Source organism: Haliaeetus leucocephalus, unplaced genomic scaffold (assembly GCF_000737465.1).
Source record: "Haliaeetus leucocephalus isolate CR32 unplaced genomic scaffold, Haliaeetus_leucocephalus-4.0 Scaffold207, whole genome shotgun sequence".
In the NCBI taxonomy this organism is placed as follows: Eukaryota; Metazoa; Chordata; class Aves; order Accipitriformes; family Accipitridae; genus Haliaeetus; species Haliaeetus leucocephalus.
The window spans coordinates 726870-747329 of NW_010972643.1; the positions used below are offsets into that span (position 1 = coordinate 726870).

At 40.5% G+C, this 20460-nt stretch overlaps 1 protein-coding gene across 2 annotated transcripts in view; it reads right to left on the reverse strand.

Moving 5' to 3' along the window:
- The window catches only part of DST (dystonin), a 306520-nt gene that overhangs the window by 181865 nt on the left and 104195 nt on the right, over positions 1-20460 (reverse strand). For both annotated transcript variants that reach the window (XM_010566374.1, XM_010566375.1), the window contains 3 exons: positions 8841-8930; positions 5873-5950; positions 3327-3419 (listed from right to left, as the gene is read on the reverse strand). In XM_010566374.1, coding sequence (XP_010564676.1) covers positions 3327-3419; positions 5873-5950; positions 8841-8930 — 261 coding nt within the window. The remainder of the gene's footprint in view (positions 1-3326; positions 3420-5872; positions 5951-8840; positions 8931-20460) is intronic.

Sequence of the window (20460 nt, forward strand, 5' to 3'; positions counted from 1 at the left end):
GAAAGAGAAAAAAAAAAAAAAAAAAAAAAAAAAAAAAAAAAAAAAAGTATTTGCTGGCTGACAAGAGAAATGTGAAGAGGTTACACATGTCCCAAGGAGGCCTGAGAGAAAGCACTTGTCTGGCCAGAGAGGGCTGGACAGTACTGTAACACCTGGACAAAAAAAGTTACCGACTGAAGCCTTGAAAAGCAGCACCCTGCAAAGAGGTCTGACAGCAGGGAGATGGGGAGGGTGGAAGGAAAACTGTTTCACAGCAGTTCCTGAGCTGCAAAATGACAATGAAACTGAAACAGAAAAAGGCTATTGAGTCATGACTTAGAAGCTCCAGAAATTTTTTAAGGTCTGAGCTCACAAATGCCTAATTTTAGATGCCAGAAAGTTTGAAGTTTCAGGTTTTGCTTTGTTTTGGTGTGTTTTTTAGAACCAACTGCAAATTATTCTAAATATTTAACATTTGTTAAATTGAAGAATGTTTGCAGTGGTTTGAAAAGAAATGATCACCAATTTTCACAGAAATTATCTTACTAAAATTGTGGTTACTTACTGAAGCCAAATTCTGCTTTCATTTACAGTTACTCTTCTCCAATGTCATCAATGAAAACATATTGGGTGTTGAAGGAGTCCATTCAAGTATTAATTTGGATATTTAATGCATATAGCCTATAATTATACAAAATACTGTAATCTGATTTAGCTTGTTCTACAGGCGCCACGAAAATAAGTTAGAGTAGTTATTGCATTATGAAACTGAATTTTTAAAAAACCATATATTATTAAAGGCATGTGAAATGCATACATTGAAAGCTTGCCTAAATCCTAATAACATACATGTCTCAGTGATTTTCAATATCCACAGGACAAATTATTTTCTAACATACTCAACTCAATAAACCACTGGATTTCCCATTCCATCTTTTGTATATCTTATACATAATTACTTGGGACACAGAAGAATGTACAATTTCTGGACTTATGCAGCTGCAAAAGTCAGTGGTATAACTCAGAACAACATTTATATTTATCTAATTAAGGGTACCAAGTCACAAAGCCATAACCATCTCTAGACACAATTCAGATGCAAGAGAAACATAATCCTCAAACGCGTATCCTCTTTTTTGTTCATCATGTCTTTCCCCTAAATCATTCCTAAACTCATTCCAATACTCAGAAGACTTTTCTGTTTTGAGGAAGTATTATCCTCCAGATAAGTGCCATGACTCAGACAAACAAGAAACCACAAACAATGGCCACCAAAAGTCTTTGGCATCTTGACTACCTTCCAGGTTGCAGTATTATTAGAATACACTTAAATGATGGAGCAGAAGCAGTAACATCATATGGCAAGCAGCTCCTTACACTCACTGAGGAATCAACTACTCCTGCAAATGCTGGGAAAAGTTAAGGGGTACTTCAGATTAAGACACCTCAATGTACGTGTCTATATATTTGTGTTTACATGCTGGCTAGGTCTTGAAGAGACGATTTTATCCAGTGGAGGCAGAATTTAGTTTCCTAAACATAGGTTTCTAGAGCTCTTTGAGATATCCTGCTATATCCCAACTGGCCTCTAGCTACAGGTCTAGAAGAACATGGGTCTCTCATAGATCTGGTGTCTCCAAGAACTCCACATGCATGTCCTGGATACTCTAGCACACCTCAGATGTCACTCAAATGCCACCTGACTTTAGGAAACTGAATCAAAAGCCCTCGAGATCTAGTTAGTATAGTCAAGGGATCTTGAACAGCAATGTTTCACACCTGACATAGAGACATAAGAAGAAAGTCAGTTGACCATATAGAACATTTGAGACACTTAACTATCTGAGATATCTACATGGGAATAGCAGATACACCACAGGACCTAAGGAAACTTGCTTCTCACTGCATATGCTACTGGATATGCTGTGTCATCTCAGATCACACTAAGCGCCTATGCTGGACAACTGAATAGCTCAGTACTACAAGTGATCCGAACTGCTCCCCCAGCCTCACCCGCTGTATTGACTAGCCCTCCAGGCCTCACATCTGACGCTAAACATGTTTACCACCATTTAAGATGCACCCAAATTGTGCCAGTTGTCCTGTGCTTCAGCTGGTGAGAAAAACTAACAATTTCATCCTGCAAAATCCTATTCATCAGGCTCAGAAAAACATGTATCAGGTAAAGGTTTAACTTCCACTAACAGCTTCTATCAATAATTTGTTAAATAATCATTATTTCATAAAACACAGCAACATTCAATCACTGTGGGCCTAATTCTGTGGGTCATGCTTAAATACATTTAAGCCCAGCCTTCTTTCTCCATATAACCATGTGGGAGCAATGACTGACATGACAGAGGGGAGCTGAGGAAATTCAGATCCTTGCTAGTGGTGAGCAGTTAGTGGTTTCTCCTTTACCCTTAGTGAACGGGCCTGGGCTAAGCTGTGCACCCTGTTTAGTCCAGGGCCACATTAACCCTATTCATGTCTTCTGTTCCTCGTTAGGATTTGCAGAAAGGCAGATTAGATCCTAGCAGTCTTTTTGGGTTTTGTAAGAAATTTTTTTTTCCAGTCATAAATCCAGTGCAGGATATTCCTTAATGATCCATGCTTTTTTCTATATGATCATGTAATTTTCTGATCATTTAAAATGACTGCACAGCAGGGAGTTTATCGCTAACAATGCTGCAGTCACTAAATGGGAATTATCTGTCATCTGAATTACATCATCTACAGCCACAGCCATTGTGAAAGCCTCATTTGGAGAAGCAATTTAACACCACACACTGTAAGGCTGCATTATACCGTACACAATCCCACCAGTGTACAACAACCACAGTGCCACCTAGTGTGACCCACGTTACTGTCGCTGGGGCTAAAAACAATGCTGAAGTGTTAGGAACTGCTTGAAAAGGCTGAGTAGCGCTTGCTAAAATACTCGTATCAACAGAGAAATTCAGATCTGGAATGAAAAAAAGATTTTAAACTTTTTTTTTTTTTAATATATTTTAACATTCAACAGAAGAATTCTGTAGACTAAAACAAGACCAGTTTGCCCAGACATTAGAAGAAATACACCAACCATTGTCTTTAATGTTTAAAAACCAAGCTATTTTTTTCCTCTTACTCCACAGAGAGGAAATTAGACAGCAAACAAACTACACCTTCAGCTTCAGTTTACATCAGCAGATAAGATACATCATCAAAACCTTCATATACACATTAGAGAAGAGGTATAATCTTTATTTTTGCGCAGCCTATATGTAGTGCTAAGTTGACACGTTCATCATAACTGTACACAAGAATGTGACTGAAAACATACTGTCAAGCAAAAGTAGGCTTACCTGAAAGTGCAAAATTATGGTCCATATCAAGCCCAAAGTCAATTTGGGATTCCCATCTGTTATGTCATCATTTCTGATGTTAACCAGTTTCACCTGCCATTGTGGAAGGAAAATACAGACAAAATAAACATGCCACCAATACATGCTCCACTACACAGGCGCAACTATAAAGGATGCATTACTCACTTCCCAAGTCTACTCTGTTTTTTTAATTCTCAAAAGCAGAAAGGAATTGCATTCTGGCTGTAAGTGGCCCGCCAGTGTCCCTTTCCTACCCACTCTGAGCTGAAAAGATTCCTCAGCTGTCACTACACCAGCAGATCTGCTCCCCATGCCAAATATCCTTCATCTCTGACCATGCCAGAGGGGGAAGGTATGATAGAGGGGGAAAGGATAACAAGAAGGTGATGATCTGTAACTGATGTATCCGTCTCAGGGCAGTGCTGAGACCCAGGAAGCTATCGCTGCCTTTTCTCCTCAAGAATTCAGCAGCAGAACTGGCCTGCTAAAACACAATGGTCTGGTTTGATAAACCCAGGAATTTAGTATCACATTTAAATAACCAATGGCTTAATAATGACAACAATTGTTATTGCTTCTGCTGCTGTACTCATTCACAATGCTATAAGCATGAAATGGTTAATAAGATTAAAACAAAGGCTGACATTTTTGCCACTCCAATAAACTCACATCCAAAGCGAGTTCAATAATTCTATTTTCTTTGCCATATTTTATTATCACATTTGATTTCTCTATATGCATTATGTATCCATGTAGCCTAGCAATTAAAGATGACTCAGCTAAAAGGCATTTGATGCTTACATTAGTAAAGTTACATACACGTGCTTTTTAACATATACCCTGTTATAAACACCAAGCAAGCAAAGGCATATCCTTCTCTTGATCTGCAGACATAATCTTAACTATTAGGAAAAAAACCCAAAAAACCAAACCAACCAAAAACACGGGATGAAAGAGAGCGTATTCCACAGTTCAAAAAAAGAAATTAAAAACAAATCCAAATGTTTTCCTCCCACTGCATTACAAAAACTGTTTGTGTTTGGCAAAACTCTACAGGATAGTCAAATATGCCTTCTCTTTGTTTTTTTCTTTGTTTTTTTTCCAAGTCATGCTTCAAAATTATCAATATATAGGATCTCTCTGCCTTACAATCACAATAAAGCATTGTATTTGGAGGCTATACAGCCAACCTGAGCAAGTTGCCTCCTAAATACTGTTTAGAAACACCTACGAGGGGGCTGAAACTTTAATCAAATGCAAGTCCCACTGGCAACTTGCTAAGAAGACCAAAGGCCTACAAGCGTTTTGAACAGTAGGGTACAGCCAGCTTCACGAAATCGCAAGGCTAAAGAGAGCACAGAAATCCTGAGATCACAATCAACAGCTGCATGACGGAGACTTGCAGTTCCCAATGACACGTGCACATTCACAAACATGAGGATGACCTGATCCTCAATCTCCTGCATTTTAATATGATGGTCTGTCATGCATAAATAAGGCATGGTGCAGTACAAGTCCAGAGGTTTTGCTGCATAAAAACGCTGCTGTGACTGTCAAGTAGCCATTCATTTACTTTGTACTGTTATTTGATCAATGGCTCACTTAGGTTAACAGGAAAAGTTAGCTTTGAACTCAGCAAAACAGGATTGAGTTCTCAGTGCACACTTCACTCAGTGACCCGAACGATAGTTTGCAATTTCACTCAAAATACGAAAAGACATTTGTTTTTATAACCAAAGTATCTGTCTATGGTTTGCTACCTCGTATTTTTTTCAAACCTCTTGAGTAGCAAATAAAATAAATTTAAAAAAAAATCAACCAATCAGAAAGCAGATTTCTAGCATCAACTCATTTAGATGGGATGGATAGGGAGGTACAGTTTTACCTTCCATCCATGTTTGGGACATTTTTTTAATATTACCATTTTGCAAAAGGAGAAAGCAAGAATCCTGTAAGTGTTTAAAAGAAATTTAAAAGTGGAAAGAAACTCACAGCAGCAGAAAAGCACCCAGCTGTGTGGGTTTCAATTGTTTGGCTTAAAGGAGATACAGGTGAAATTAAGCCTGAACCCTCCACAGCCCCGGTAACCCTGCTGCCTTACTAGGGCACCAGTTTTGCTTTCACCAGGATCAAATATAATCAAAACAAGGAACTCCCACACGATGTTCTAATTTCTCTGCATCTGCATTTTGCACTACATACTAGATTGTGAACAAAACCGCGCATCAGCTAGTGTGTGGGCAGCATGAAATATAGTTAAATCTACCAAAAGCAACTCCTGAGGATCTTACCCATAATTTTCTCCTCTTTAACAACATATACCACATGGAGTGTGTTCATGTTATTGCTCAGAGAAGGGTGGTGTAAAGTTACCTTTACCACTTCTCAAGCACGAGATCAAGCCAGGCCTACACTAGCAGCTGTTATACAACATGCATAAAAGACCAAGCAGGACATATTTTTTATTTATTAGCTACAGGTGACAAAATTTTCATTAACATTTTTTATTAAAATTTTCACCATACCTGGCGTTTTTTCAAATAATCAAGTGCAATTTGAACGTTCTGCAGTCTGTGAAAACGCATCCGACCTTTTTCTCGGGGCTAAAATCGGAAAACAATAGCTGTGAGATTTTCTTGTCAGACAAAAGAACAAACAGTCCGATTTAAAAGATACCACGTAAAACATTTGAAGCACCACTGTTTTAACGAAGCCAATACCTTTGCTGGAAAAAGTGTGCTTTAACAATTTTTCTTTTTTTTTTTTTAAACTGTAGTTGAAATTTTTTAGCACAGTGGATGGCAAGAGAGATCAGTGGTCCCAAACTGCAACTTTGATCCATACAGGCTGATAGGTGTTTCCCTGTAAAGTACTACTAAGGCCAAGTGGGCTAAAAAAGGCCCTACATGAATCTACCTTCAGAAACTAAACTGCAATATATTATTATAAACAATTTACAGTATATTAAGCAAATTAAAATATAAGTAACATCATGGACCTTTATGTTGCTCTGGTAAACTCTGTGATAGAAAAGCTTACCTCTGCATGCAACTTTATGATTTACTGTTGTTTATTTACAGTATGACTGCAGAATCATCAGGATATCAATACATATTTATTTAAAGCATCTAATAAAGATAATACCTTCCTCCAAACAGAATAATATAACATATACAGCCCTAGAGTGTCAGATTAAACTCTTGATTTGGGTAGAACATTATAAAGTGTGAAAACACCTAACAAGTCACTCTTCTCAAAGCAAAGGCAAAACTAGCAAGAAGAAACTGCAAAATAAGCATGAGTGGTGTGTTAATGGAAACATGGCAAAACTGCATGCAGTTAGTGTAAAATCACCAAGAAGAAGAATCACACAGAAAAAGCATACTTTACTTAGCTGTCACAGATCAGCAATGGGAAAGCAGTTAAATTTATATCATCATCATCATATCCAAATCTTTCTACTCTTCTTCCTTATTTCAGATTTTTCACAAACTTTGACAGCAATAAACTGGAGCGCAGTATAATTGCTAGGGATCAGCCATGAATATGAGTATTTCCTTACACAGTCACTGTGAAACACACAGATACAAGCCCAAGCCTTCCTCAACTGCCTTTTTTTTTTCCCCCTGCGGAGTATCAGATGCTTGCCAAAAGGAAACATGGGAATATGGAGTTGAATAAGAAGCATAAACTAAAACACAAAGAATTTCAATTTCCATTATAGAACCTTCAAATTAGCCCCTTTTTTCACACCAATAGCCCAGGATCAAGCCCTGCAGCCCTTGCTACTGAGTAGCTTCCCTGGATGGAATGAAGGACTGCAAACCTGGAACTTAGTTTTCCATAACAAAGAGAATATAATAAATCCCAAACTATATATTTAGGTATATCATCTCAGAGGGGAAATATTTTTTTCCAATGGACAACTAAAATGCAGTGTTTTGAGTTATGTTATGCCCCAGAAAAAAAGCACACAAATTCCACTGAAATCACAACTGCAGCACAACACACGGGGAGCAAAGGTGGCACTCGGGCCCTACGACAGCAAGTTGCTTTAGCAAACGCTAATGATGCAAGGTCTACAAAGACATGATACAGCTCACTTGGACTAACAAGCACTCAGCATTTTATGCTTTGTAAGTAGATATTTCCCTTCTGGATGGTTAAAATACAGTGAAACAATAATTCAGCATTTGTTGCAAGAAAGATAAAACCCGCAAACAATCCATGTACTTGGAAGCCACTACACAGAGCTGTCACTTAACTTCTACTTTGACTATCTGCTTTTGTAAAAATAAGTATTACATTTGATAAATTCTAACAAATAGATCTGCGCATCTGAATTACCTCATTTCAAAATATTATCCAGTATTGTCAAATACACTGTGGGTGCAGTAGACTGGTGCTTCTAATTAAGACAAATCAAATTTTTGCCATTGACTTCACTAAGAAGAGACTTCAAGCCTTTGTCTAAATTACTTGTATATGGGCAATACTGTTTGCAAGTAAAAAAAGTAAAATCTTGGTTTAATTGAATTATGGCACTTATTTATTAAAACAGATTATTTTATAACATCTTGATAATGTTGTCCAGTACACAATTGTACCATGGTTTTGTACAGTTTAACAAAAGAAAACAAATAGAAATCTTGAACATTTGCATTTTAGCTGTTCGCAGAAAGGCTGAACAAAAATTTGTCTTTACCGTACCTCCATCATAAACATATGTATCCTGGTTTACCAATGTGAGTTCTTTTGTCCTTTCTACAGCACACTACTGCAGCACACAGAACTAAGAATTTACGTTAGCAGACACCACACTTCAAACACTACATTAGTACAGTTATGGGGGTCGGCACCTACCCCCTTATCCTCATCCTCCACATCCTCATGCTGTTCATTTGCGCATGCTTCTGTTGAACTCACCAACCGTAAAGTCTTCAAAAAATCTCGCTCTCTTGGCTAATGAATATAACAGACAGGAGACAGGACAGCAAAAACACAAGACAGACCACAAATGAAAAGAAGAGCATGAAAAGAAGAACATAATGAAGAGAACAAATACCAAGCAAGGGAAGTAATGCTCACAAAGAAAGGAAATGACACCTGAGGAGCGTGTTAGACAATTTCAGGGACATTTTATCCTTGCTATTTGTAAGCTACTCCCTTTAATATGAAGGGATATTAAGCATCCTATACTTGTTAAAAGAAAAATTGTAAAGAAAAGGGAAGAACAGAAGAAATAGCGCATTACCCTATTAAGAAAGGAAGCCTCACTGACCACAAGAAACGAAGAGAAGAGATTGCATTCCCCCACAGAATTCACGATGGAATATTTTACCAATAGAAAAACAACTTGTGTCTTTGGTATCAAGTCACAGATTATGGAAAATATCAAAGAAACCTCCAGCAGTTGATATGTAAAGAGTTGACAAACAGAGCAAATGTATATATAACAAACTGGAACAACTGCATTCTGATCTAAAAGCTTACCAAGGTGTCTCCAGAAAGGACTTCTAAAAGTGAGATCAAGTTATGTCCATCTCTTAGGTCTTCATATAGGTCATTCACATGCTTTCGAACCTGAACAGATAAACACAAAAATTAAATATACGACCCCCATTTATACCTGAGAATTCACACTCAACACGTATCTTTTAATATACAGATAAACCTCAGATGTATCTCAGCATGGCTTTTCCAGTTTATTCACTTTCATGACAAATTTACAAACCCAAATTAACTGTAACAGACAAAATTCATTTCTATGTCTGCACTCAGACAGTTCATTCACATTTTATTTCATTTTACTGAAAAGGAAAAGAAAAGTAGTACGAAGTTATGGGTAATGAATGCATATAGCAATGACAAAATCAGTATCTGACAATTTAAATAACCAATACCAGATACCCACCTATTTTGACCTAAATAATGACTACCAACAGACAACACTAGCTAGATCCAATGAACTGTAAAAAACCACACAGAGCTAAATCCTTTCTTGACATATGTATTATCCTCAGCATGTCAGTTTACTGTAGTCAGGCCAAAAGTTAACACCCTTTCTGGCCTTAAACTTTTGACTAACCAAAGCATACTATCCACCAGTTAACAACATGTTTTGTCACCTCAGCTTTCTCAGTACTTAATGAGTTTTCCCAACGGCTCACACATCTACCTTACAAAACATACCAAAGAAATAAGACATTAAGTTGATCTAGTGAAGCCAAGGACACGCAGAGCCCTTCCCACCAGCCATGCCAGTGGCAGAGGCTAATGCTCCCTACAGCTCAGCAGCAACACCAGCAGTCACCAACCCAACAATCCCCTCCTGTGGTGCCCCTAATAGATAGTCAGCCTTTGCCAGCTGACCTCATTCAACTAAATGGGGTTAAGAAGGGCTGATAACCAGCAGACCCTATGAGGCCAACCATGAGCAAGGGTACAGATGTAATGAGAAGAGACAGCCAAAAGACCTAACTTTTCTGACAGGCAAAACAAAGCTGGGACATGTCTGTCCACAGGCCAACTTCTTGTTTCTTAGCATTAGTTTAAATATAACTTTATCTGAAATTTCTTTAACAATTTCAGCCAGCTACTCTTTAAACGTGAAACAAAGGACCTCATTTCTCAGAAGCAGAGATTTTTGACACTGCCAGCAGGACAGAGGTTGAGGGCTTTCCAGCTACAATTTAATGTTGGCTCTTTGGCATTCCCATTAGGGCACCAGATCAGAAACTTCCTAAGCTTACAGAGGATAAAATGCAACATCAGAAATTTCTTCTAAAGTTATCACCTCTGCTAGAGATGAACTGTACTGATCTATGGGACACTCCTCTGACTACCAACATTTCTGTGTGTATGATGAGGGCAGCAGGAATCGACCCAGATCTTTGACTTCATACAACAGCTCTGTTTACCTGACTTCCAGTGGAATTTCTAGATCCATCCTGTTGAATAAATAACTGTCTCCATACTGGTGATTAGCTTCATAAATGCTTTTTAGTTCAGGTTTTCTTACTTCAACTTTTAAACATGAAATTACCCTGCAATATGTTTTCACAAAGACCATCACCTTAATTGAGAATAATATCAGAGCATATTTATGCTCATGCTGAAGACTAGCCAGAACAAGTCATACAGAAGACTGTTCCATAAGGAATTCCAACTAATATTTTCCAAAACTTTTATACAGACTCTGCTTATAGGTCAAGTTATATAGCAGTACTCTTATACATATACATAGCTTCACACGTACACATGCATACACACAAAAAAAAATTTTAATTTTAGTTGCGATTTAAGAAAAAAAAAATCCTGTAAGCAATTAATTTAAAAAGATTTCCAAGACAAAAATTCTCTGGTAATGTTGAAGTACTGTCAAGCTGAACAAAGAAACAGAACAGATGTTCCCCTACTACATCTGTGGTGAAAAGAAAGAAAAGGGAAGCCATGTAGATATCATTAAAATCCCTGATATGAGATTTGATTATGCTAAATGCTTAAAAGATGGAAAGCACAAGGGTCTAATTTTTAACCCAAACCAACTGTGACTTTTTATTTTTCTATTCAAAGAACTATGCCAAACAGAGTGCTAAACTCTTTCTGACAAAAGTAAGCAAGTTTTCTCTACAATAAAAACCTGACAGAGGGTTCCCCGCTCCTCCTTGCCCCGCCAGGCAGGATGGGCCACTCTCCACTTCCCTTAGGAGAACAGAACCCCAAGCCAGACCAGATCCACAGCACACGCTGGTGGCCAGAGGCACGGGAGGACATCAGATCAAGGACGAAGGAAGGGGGTGTACATCTAAAAGACACTGCACCAGCACAGCTGAAGAAGTATCTGTGCGGCACAATGCCCACACTCTTTTCAATATAGAACTCATAGGAGTTGCCCAGCATGCAGGTATCTGAACTGTGGGATGAGAAAATACGACCATCTCTAATCTGTCTGCTTTTATTTTCCGTTAGATGCAGGATAATTTTGTTACCCTGTTGGTCTGTCTCTCACAACACACATTTGGTGACCTTCTGTTTGGTTTTTTTTATACTCTGAGGTTTCCCCAAGTATTACAGACAACTCTCTTCCCCAACTTATCTTTCTAGAAATCACAGATGCTTCAGAGATTAACTCATACTGTGTATGAAGAAAATGGCATAGAGCTGTCAAAACAGGAATATGAGCAGTACACCTTAGACATCTGTCTTAGCTCTGCCATTGGTTGACAATTACTGTGAGGATTAATTATTTAGGACATACTACGTTGGTATGCTGGTACAGGACAATATCATAAAGAATTTCTTCCAATACTCTGAGCAGCAGAAGTGCACCTAAAAAGATGGATTTGGTCAACTGACATGCAGCAAGCACACTCACTCAAAGCACTTTTTTTAAAAGGAGCATCTTGTGCTTCTCAAAAGATCCCACACTGCCACTTGAGGAAAACCTTGCAAAATCATCTCTCTTTAAGTATTACTTGGGCAAGTCTTGTCTCTCAATGTATATAATGAATTCTTAGATCTTTAAACTTACAAGAAACAAATATTACTATTTCATTGCTGTTTTGCTGCCACATTCAGCGTCCTTCAGAACGCGTAGTACCGCAAGTAGTAGATGCAGATGGGGTCTCTGGATGGATCTGTGGGATCTGCTGAGCACCATGGCATTTCATAACAGTTCTTGTGGCTTTTCAATAAAATCACAGAATTGTCAGCCCTACACTTTGCAAGGCCCATGTGCAAAGTAGATAACATGCTGCCTCGGGCAACTTTTTGCAATATACCCACGTGAGTGTGGCAGATTTGATAATTTGGGCATGAAGAAGAGATTCTTTAAGGAAGACGTGGGAGATAGTGAGTGGCTGAGAAGCAACTGACAAAAACAAGAGAAGCAAAATGGCTTTAACAGTCAAAAGAAGACAGGGAAAATTTAAGGCACTGTTTCAGAAGTGATTCATCTTCTGGCACATTTGTGCTTCTATGATGTTTGTGGTAAGAAAAGCTCCATTCCCCTCGGTAAGAGCATGAGACATTTCCATATCATACTTTCCCAGTAAGCTTAAGCTTTGCAGTCCAGTGCCTTCAGGAACCTGCACTACCACTAGTAAAAAACAGCTTTTAAAACTGTAGCAGTCACAGAGCTGCGATCTTGCCCCTGGACCCCAGCATGTTAGGCACTTGACAAACGAAGATCATGAAGGTGGCTGCCGCCTCCAAAGTTTAACACCCCGCATAACTCGCATAGCTTTATCCTACTGTTCAGCTAACACATCTGGTTGTCCTTACAATCAAGTTGCTATAGGTTCCAACCTCATGTAGTGTTCTGCTTCTGCAGTTAAAGACCCTGGCTTGGCTTCCTCCTCTGTGGGCTGGCATCACAGCAAATCTGTCAGCACTGCCTTCAGCCTGCCTGGTTCTTGTTTCCACTGACAGAGAACGAAGGCATGATACAGCTGCCTGGGCACACATCTATAGGGCTGTTTTATGTTTAGGGGGTATGCCACTTAGCCTCCACCTGCTTCTCCAGAAGCACTAAGGTTTGCCTAAGTCCTGCTAGCCAGTCCCCCACAGATGTCTGGCCTGAATACCCTTAAACATCTCAAACAGCCCTAGATGGCCATATTCAGGGAACTGAATTTGCACATAGTGATCTCCATTTTTGCCAGGGGTGACAGCAGAGTACAAGCCACCTTCCATAGCAAGCCTGTTTCTTACAGTTTTTCTTGATATTATTAGTTGTGTTGTACTGATACTGGAAAAAAATCTATAGTTTACACGATAAAACCACAGGCTGCTGATGCTTGTATGGGTAAAAGGGGAAGGACTGTCCCCCTTCTGCTTCTGCAAGCAAAAGCAGCTTGGTCTTGAAAAGGATGGACAGAAGATGCACAGGCTGGAGTACAGTAGGAAGCTCGCTCTAACGCTGCCACACCTCTACTTTTTATTAGGGCCTGTTGTGATAGGCCAAGAGGTAATGGTTTTAGACTAAAAGTGGGTAGGATTTAGAATAGAGGTAAGGAAAAAATTTTTTACAGTGAGGGTATACTGGAACAGGTCACCTAGAGAGGTTGTAGATGCCCCGTCCCTAGAAACATTCAAGGTCAGGTTGGATGAGGCTCTTCGAATCTAAACTATTCTATGATGATTCTATGAAAACACAGAAGCGTCACACCCTTCTTATTCAGAAATAAACGTGGCAGGAAAATAGGGTTGTGGCCTTTTCTATGTATACAGTGGGTGCACACCCAGCATACATGTAGAGAGACCTCACAGACATTCACGTTAGGGCACAGCGTGTTCCAGACCAGCACCCTAAAATGCAAGGGACGACGTTCTTGACTGAAATAGTGTGGGAAGGAGTGGAAACAAACATTAATATGCTGCAGAATCTAGAGTCAAGGCAAAAGAGAGTATATAATCACATCAGGCAGGAACAACACAAAGTAACTCCCATATACCAGAGGCCACCAGGAACTCCCTGAGGGAGGTAAGGCAACCACTGTGGCCCTCGCAGACTGCAGGGCTTGAAAACAAGGCAGAGTTTTGTGCTCACACACTTGCAAAATTATCCATTTTTACAGGGTGAGGAAAGCAGACTATTGTAATCAAGTATCTTTCTTAAAACATCAGAAGTCTCCTTACCTATAATTAAGCTGCACTGATCATTACGAGAACATGCCAAATTAGACCTTTTCTTACAGCTTCCAGAACAGGCAAAATCAGAATAAAATCTGCATCACGTTGATTTTGGAAAACTGAAGTTCACCTGACAAGCCTTTATAAAATCAGTGTCATCCACAGGCATTACCAAGAATTATAATATTACAGATCCAACAGAGGCTTTTCAGACCACATAGACTGGGAAAGTCTTTTCAATTGCCACTCTCCTTGCTTCTGGAAGCAAAGTTAATTAAATGCCCAGCCCAGACAAAGTATTACTGCTTTTCCAAAGAAAAATGGCATAAGGCTCAAAACTTAGAAGTGTAAGGGGTGTGTTTGGGAAGAAAGGATCAACTCTTAATTACCACTGAGGTCACTAGTAAGTCCAAACGACAGCTGGCACAAGGCCACTGCGAGTTTCACGATAAACTTCAAATTTATTCTTTAAGAATCTGATTCAATTCCTGTGGAAACAAGATCTGTTAAGACTCCCATTCACTTCAGCTAGAGTAAAATGCTTTTCTCTGAGGTAATAGACACAGACAGTTAAGAGCTCCTACAATTACACTGTTCCACAGAAAATGCCATCAGTCTTCAGACTGCTGAAAAACTGCTGTGGCCACTGCATGAGACCCTGATATCTGATGAGTTTCCCCAATGTTTCAGCTTCCTAAAAATGTACTTAAGCTCATTTTTAAAGGACAAATTGTATTAAAAGCACTTCTCATGAAGAAACCGTTTTTTGTAAGTTTTGAAAATTTATGTTTTAGTCCTTTGAAAATTAAGGAATCATAGTGGCAGTTCTAACTGCATGGTAACAAATAAACCTATGCCATGAATAAAAAAAATATCTCATTCAAAAAGTTGTATTTATGTATAAAAATAAAGGTTTACTATGCTAACACATGCAGCATGATTTATGAGAAACACTCTAAAATTCTGAACGGGTTGTAACAAGATCCATGCAGCATGTAATTGTCAAAATATCAGATTTGTCAAAATATTGCCACATGACTGATCGGCCAAGCCAGGCTGCTTCTTCAAATGTCTTCAAGACTACTTATTTTGCTCTGCAGACTTCTTAGATTCCCCCATGTAAAGCCCATGAGAGTTGCTCGATATCCCACAGGGCCACTCCACCTCGAGTAATTTCCATCCCAACTGGCTGCTAATACTTTGTCTTAGCTCAGTGAGGCGCTGAGCTGCGGTCCATGGCCAACCTGATGTCACGCCAAGAGAACAGGGAGCCAAATCAGTTACATACAGATTGACAACCTCCCCTGAGTCTCTCAAGTTCTTTAATCTCCTTACTGTAAACCCAAAATTTATTTCTCAGGCAAAAAACCCAAACTCCAAATACAGACCCTGGTCACGATCCTTGCTTTGTACTGAATCCTATAATAAACTTCACCCATTCTGTTAAAAATAAACAAGCATACAAGTTCTGGAAGAATTTAATCACTGGGTAACCCTGCGACAGTGACCTCTGGGCACTGCTTTCCCCAGGGGCTGGGTGCAGAGTGCTGGGCTGCAGATGGTGCTGTTCCCTTGCCTCCGCATGGACACACATGCTCCAGAGCTGGACACCCACAGCCTAGGACACGCATGGGCCCGCAGCCAGGGCTGGTGGCGAGATAGCATGAGGGGAAAAACTCGTGCCCAGTCTCTTCTGTGCACCTGTTAGCTTGCAAGCAAAGTCTGGCAAATACGGTTTTAGGCCCAGTGGTCCAAAACTCACTTTCACTCTTTTCTTTTGCTCGCCAGTCTGATAATCTACCTTGCAGGAAGCATTTCTTGCGGTTCACTGAAAAGAAATAGTTCTTTATTTCGTACTCTGGAGTAATTTTCTAGCTGTATGACTTTGTTCCTGGATATTAATTCTCCTAAATAGCAGACACAGCTAATACTACTCCATTTCATAAAATCCTTTCATGATTTCAAATACTTTTACTAAGTCACATTTAAACAAGTCTCCTGTACAAAGTGAGTTCAACACCGCCGCTCTTTCTTTATAACAAATGTTTTCTAACTGAAGATTCATCCTTGATTGCATCCTTGGATTCATCCTTTGCTTTCTCATCTGGCCAATGTTCTACATGAGAACTTTGCGATTTGAACACCCCTTGTGTGTTCCACCCCACCAAAGCCCTGTCCTTGTATCTTAAAGCTTAGGTCAGTCACTTTTTTTTTTTTTTACATTAACCTTCACATTTCTTCCACACAACTCAATCATCCGACTAATCCATTGCTTTTGCATACTCTATTTTGCATTTTGCCCCCAGCCTTCAATTATTTCACATGTCTCTGGATAACTCTTAATAATCATAAAAAAGATACTTGTATAGCTTTAAGGTAAATATATTGCTGCTTAATTAAAAAAAAATCAGACCATTGCTAAATCTCGTCCTTACATTTTTCTTCTTATCTTCCTGTACTTGGTTTCATGAAATGCATTCCAATATTCTCCTAATCCCCAAATCAGTGAGTATGCAAGCAGGTGCACAATCTTACGTATATATCAAACAGTGGGAAAAACATGCACATCCATGATTCCTTTTCTATATTTCAGTAGTTGTGTGATACCTGAAACACCTTTATTGTACAGAACAAGTTTAACCAAATGTCCTAAATGTCAAAAAATCCTTCTTTCCACCTCCTACGGAAAAATAAATCTTGTCTCCATTCCAGCTCACACATCTCAAATCTTTTTGAAGAATGGGCTGAAAGGTTCTCTCCAACCAACACCGGTCCTGCCACTCAGAATACATCCACAGGACCCATTCTGCTTATTCATCACCATTATCACAGCACTACCCTCACTGTGTTTAATACTTGCACAGTCTTGGTCAGCTGCTTGTAACGTTGCATACTGGGATCAGCAAACCCATCTGAGTGGAGCCCATGTTACGTAGATTGGCAAGCTCAGCAGAAACGGGTATCTACTAACATAAAATGGACATCTACTCCATTATCACTACAATTTAAAGTCCTAAAACATTAAAGTCACAGAGATGTCCAGCCAGCTTTAGTATCTACTTCACCAAATTAACCTTCATTCTGTGGACAGCTCTCAGTGAGCAGGAGGGACAGACGCCACATGTTAGCATATGTCATGCGAGGTCCCGTGTGACTCCACACATGCTTCCAGCCCTTTAACGCTTCTTGCATCAGCTGTGATTTTAACGCACAGCACGTCCATCTCTCCTCCCTCTTTTGTACCTCAGTAACCCTTTATGATTTTTCCTCAATGCTGTACTCTTTGTTCATATGTTTTTGTGTATAAGACTGAAGATATTTATACATCTTAGAAAAACAACAACAAAAAAAAGCACACATTATAAAACCCTCTCTACACCTCTATCACATTTTTTAGCTGTTAGGAGATAACAGCCTCAGCACATATTACTGACGATAATTGAAGTGTGACTCACAACCTGCTTAAAGCCTCACTTGTGACATTTATTCTATCTCCTTTTAAAAATAGTTTACTTACAAAGGCATGCAGATTAATGAAAAACACAAAGCTAACACCACTAAGCTTCACTTTACACGGCAGCCCACTGTTAAGAGGGCATTCTCACTGGAACTGTAGGATTGATGCTGATTGAAATCACTACATTAATGAAAATACAAGCTTTGGTAAAGAACTTGGCAGTCATCGGCTCTAAGACTCAAAAGTTGAATATTATTGTGCCAGAGAAGGGCTGGGCCTTACTAGGCTGTCACAGAATAATACAACTGTAAGGCTAAAAAGGACTGAACAGATCACCTCACCCGACCCAGTGCAGTGGAACAGATTCAGTTTGGCTAGAAAATGCCAGAGATGCTTCTCTAATTTATTCTTGAAAATTCAAATGAAGGGAATTTAGTATTTAATACATATACTTCAGTATTTTACTATGCTTACATGCCTTTTGGAGAGAGGGATTTTTCCTTGCTAATCTTCAAACTAAAACTTCTTCTGTAACCTAACTGAATTTTTTTTGTCCCTCCCCTTAGAGCCTGACTTCTGAAAACACTTGTTCACCAGCCTCTGCATAACCACCTTTTACCTACTAAGGACACGTTATCAAGTCTCCCTTCAGTCTTCTTTGTTTCAGACTAAACAAACTCAAATTATCACAACCTGTCCTCGATCTTCCAAGAAAACTTATCTTCTTACTGCTTTATTACAGACAGCCACAAACCTCTTGTCATTACAAAGATCAGGAATTGCGCAGCCAAGTGGAGTTTCACAACCATATGCCCACAAGCACACTTGTGCATCTAAGAGAAGGCAGAACTACAAGCTGTCTCCTTGTCTCCTAAGCACCGTGCTGGCCCACAGGCAGGGTGCTGAGCTCATCTGCAGTTCCTGGAGCTCCCTGGGCATAAGCCAATGCAGCCCAGTGCAGGTGATGGACCCTGTAAGATTCACGGCAGAGCAAGGGTGGGACTTGTTGCTGAGAACATGACAAAAGGCCTGAGCCAAAGTACAGCTGCAACATTAGAGAAACAGGGCTATCACTGCAAGGATGAAGCGACAGAGCTTGAATCCTCAGAGGAGGATGTGCCGCAGCAAGGGCTGCAGGCGCTTGGATGCCATCTCTGGGTGGGAGATGGATCCTTGCTCGTGCGTGTGGCCTCCCGGAGCCAGATGCTGCTGCTGCAGCACCTGATGGCAGCCACGACAGCAGAAACAACCGATGGCATTGGCTCTTCCTAGTGCCAGTGCTAGCTGCAGTTGCAGCTGTTACTGATGGCATTATCCAAGCAAACCGTATCTGGGATCCTTTTGTTCAAACTTCGTGACAGTATCTGCTAATGAGACTATATGTGGTAGCACGTCAAAAAATGTAGATGCACCAGGTACACTGCTTCCCCTTTGTCCACCTGCCTTCAGAGACCAGTTGTTCCACCGTCTTCCCAGGGAGAGAAATTACCCTGCAAGGTCTGTAACTTCCCATTTTTTTCCTCTGCTTGGAGAGGTATTATGCTTACTATAACTGCAGACTCCTAGGAGTTCCCCATCCCCTCTGAATACTTAAATAGAATGATAGAATGCTATAAATCACTTCAGTTAGTTCCTAACTATTGGGTGAAAGCACATAACTGATCTGAATATTCTTTGGTCTGCTCTACCCTTATCTGAATTTCACCCTGTCGTGGTTTAAGCCCAGACAGTAACAAAGCACCACGCAGCCGCTTGCTCACTCCCCCTGGCCCTGGTGGGATGAGGAGAAAATATAAGGGCAGGTTTGTGTGTCGAGATAAGGACAGGGAGGGATCACTCACCACTTATGGTCATGGGCTCAACTTGGGGAAGAAACAAAATCAATTTAATTTACTACCAATCAAATCAAAACAAGGATAACGAGAAGTAAAACCAAACCTTGGAACACCTTCCCCCCACCTCTCCCTCCTTCCCAGCTCAACCCCACTCCCAGTTTTCTCTCCTTTCTCCCCCCCGGCGGCGCAGGGGGACGGGGAATGGGGGTTGGGGTCAGTTCCTCACCCCTTGTCTCTGCTGCTCCTTCCTCCTCAGGGGGAGGACTCCTCACTCGTCCCCTGCTCCAGTGTGGGGTCCCTCCCACGGGAGACAGTCCTTCACGAACTTCTCCAATGTGAGCCATTTCCATGGGCTGCAGCTCCTCACAAACTTCCCTGCCATGGGTCCTTTCCGCGGGCCAATCTTCAGCCACAAACTGCTCCAGCGAAGGGTTTCCCATGGAGTCACGGCCATCTTCAGGAGCCTCCGCTCCCCCGCTCCCCTCCGTGGGCTGGGGGGGACAGCCTGCCGTCTGGTCTCCCCACGGGCTGCAGGGGCATCCCCTCCTCCCCCGCTCCTCCTCTCCCTCCTCCTTCACTCACCTCCTTGTCTGCACAGGGGCTCCTCTCACATTCCAATCCCCCAACTCGCTACCAGTTCCCCTTCCTAAATACGTTATCCCAGAGGCGCTACCGCCGTCACTGACGGGCTCGGCCTGGGCCAGCAGTGGGTCAGACTTGGAGCCGGGGAAGCTTCTGGCAGCTTCTCACAGGAGCCGGCCCTGCAGCCCCTGCCTTGCTACCAAAAAAACCCACACCACACAAACCCATAACACACCCTCATCTTACTAAAATGTGTTTCACCAAGTCAGTATTCTGTAGACTGAAGAGGCCAGAGCAATTCAGACTTTTCTACACCATTCAACACTATTCCTCATTTCTTTTCCTTGGTAATGCATCCATACTTCTCCTTTCTTCTTCATATTCTGACGTAATTACAGAACCTTTCTCCAGTGCCCTTTTATGTCACCCTGTTAACTCCTTCTGGACCTTTTACTTGTCTGGTTTTACCCCACCATGCGTTACTAACTCCTTTAAACAAATCTTTAGTCCTGCTACCCTTACTTCCACTTCTTGTATGGCTCCTTTGTATTTCACGCATCTCTTAAAAGCAACAGTATATTCTATATGATGTCTCCTATCTGTC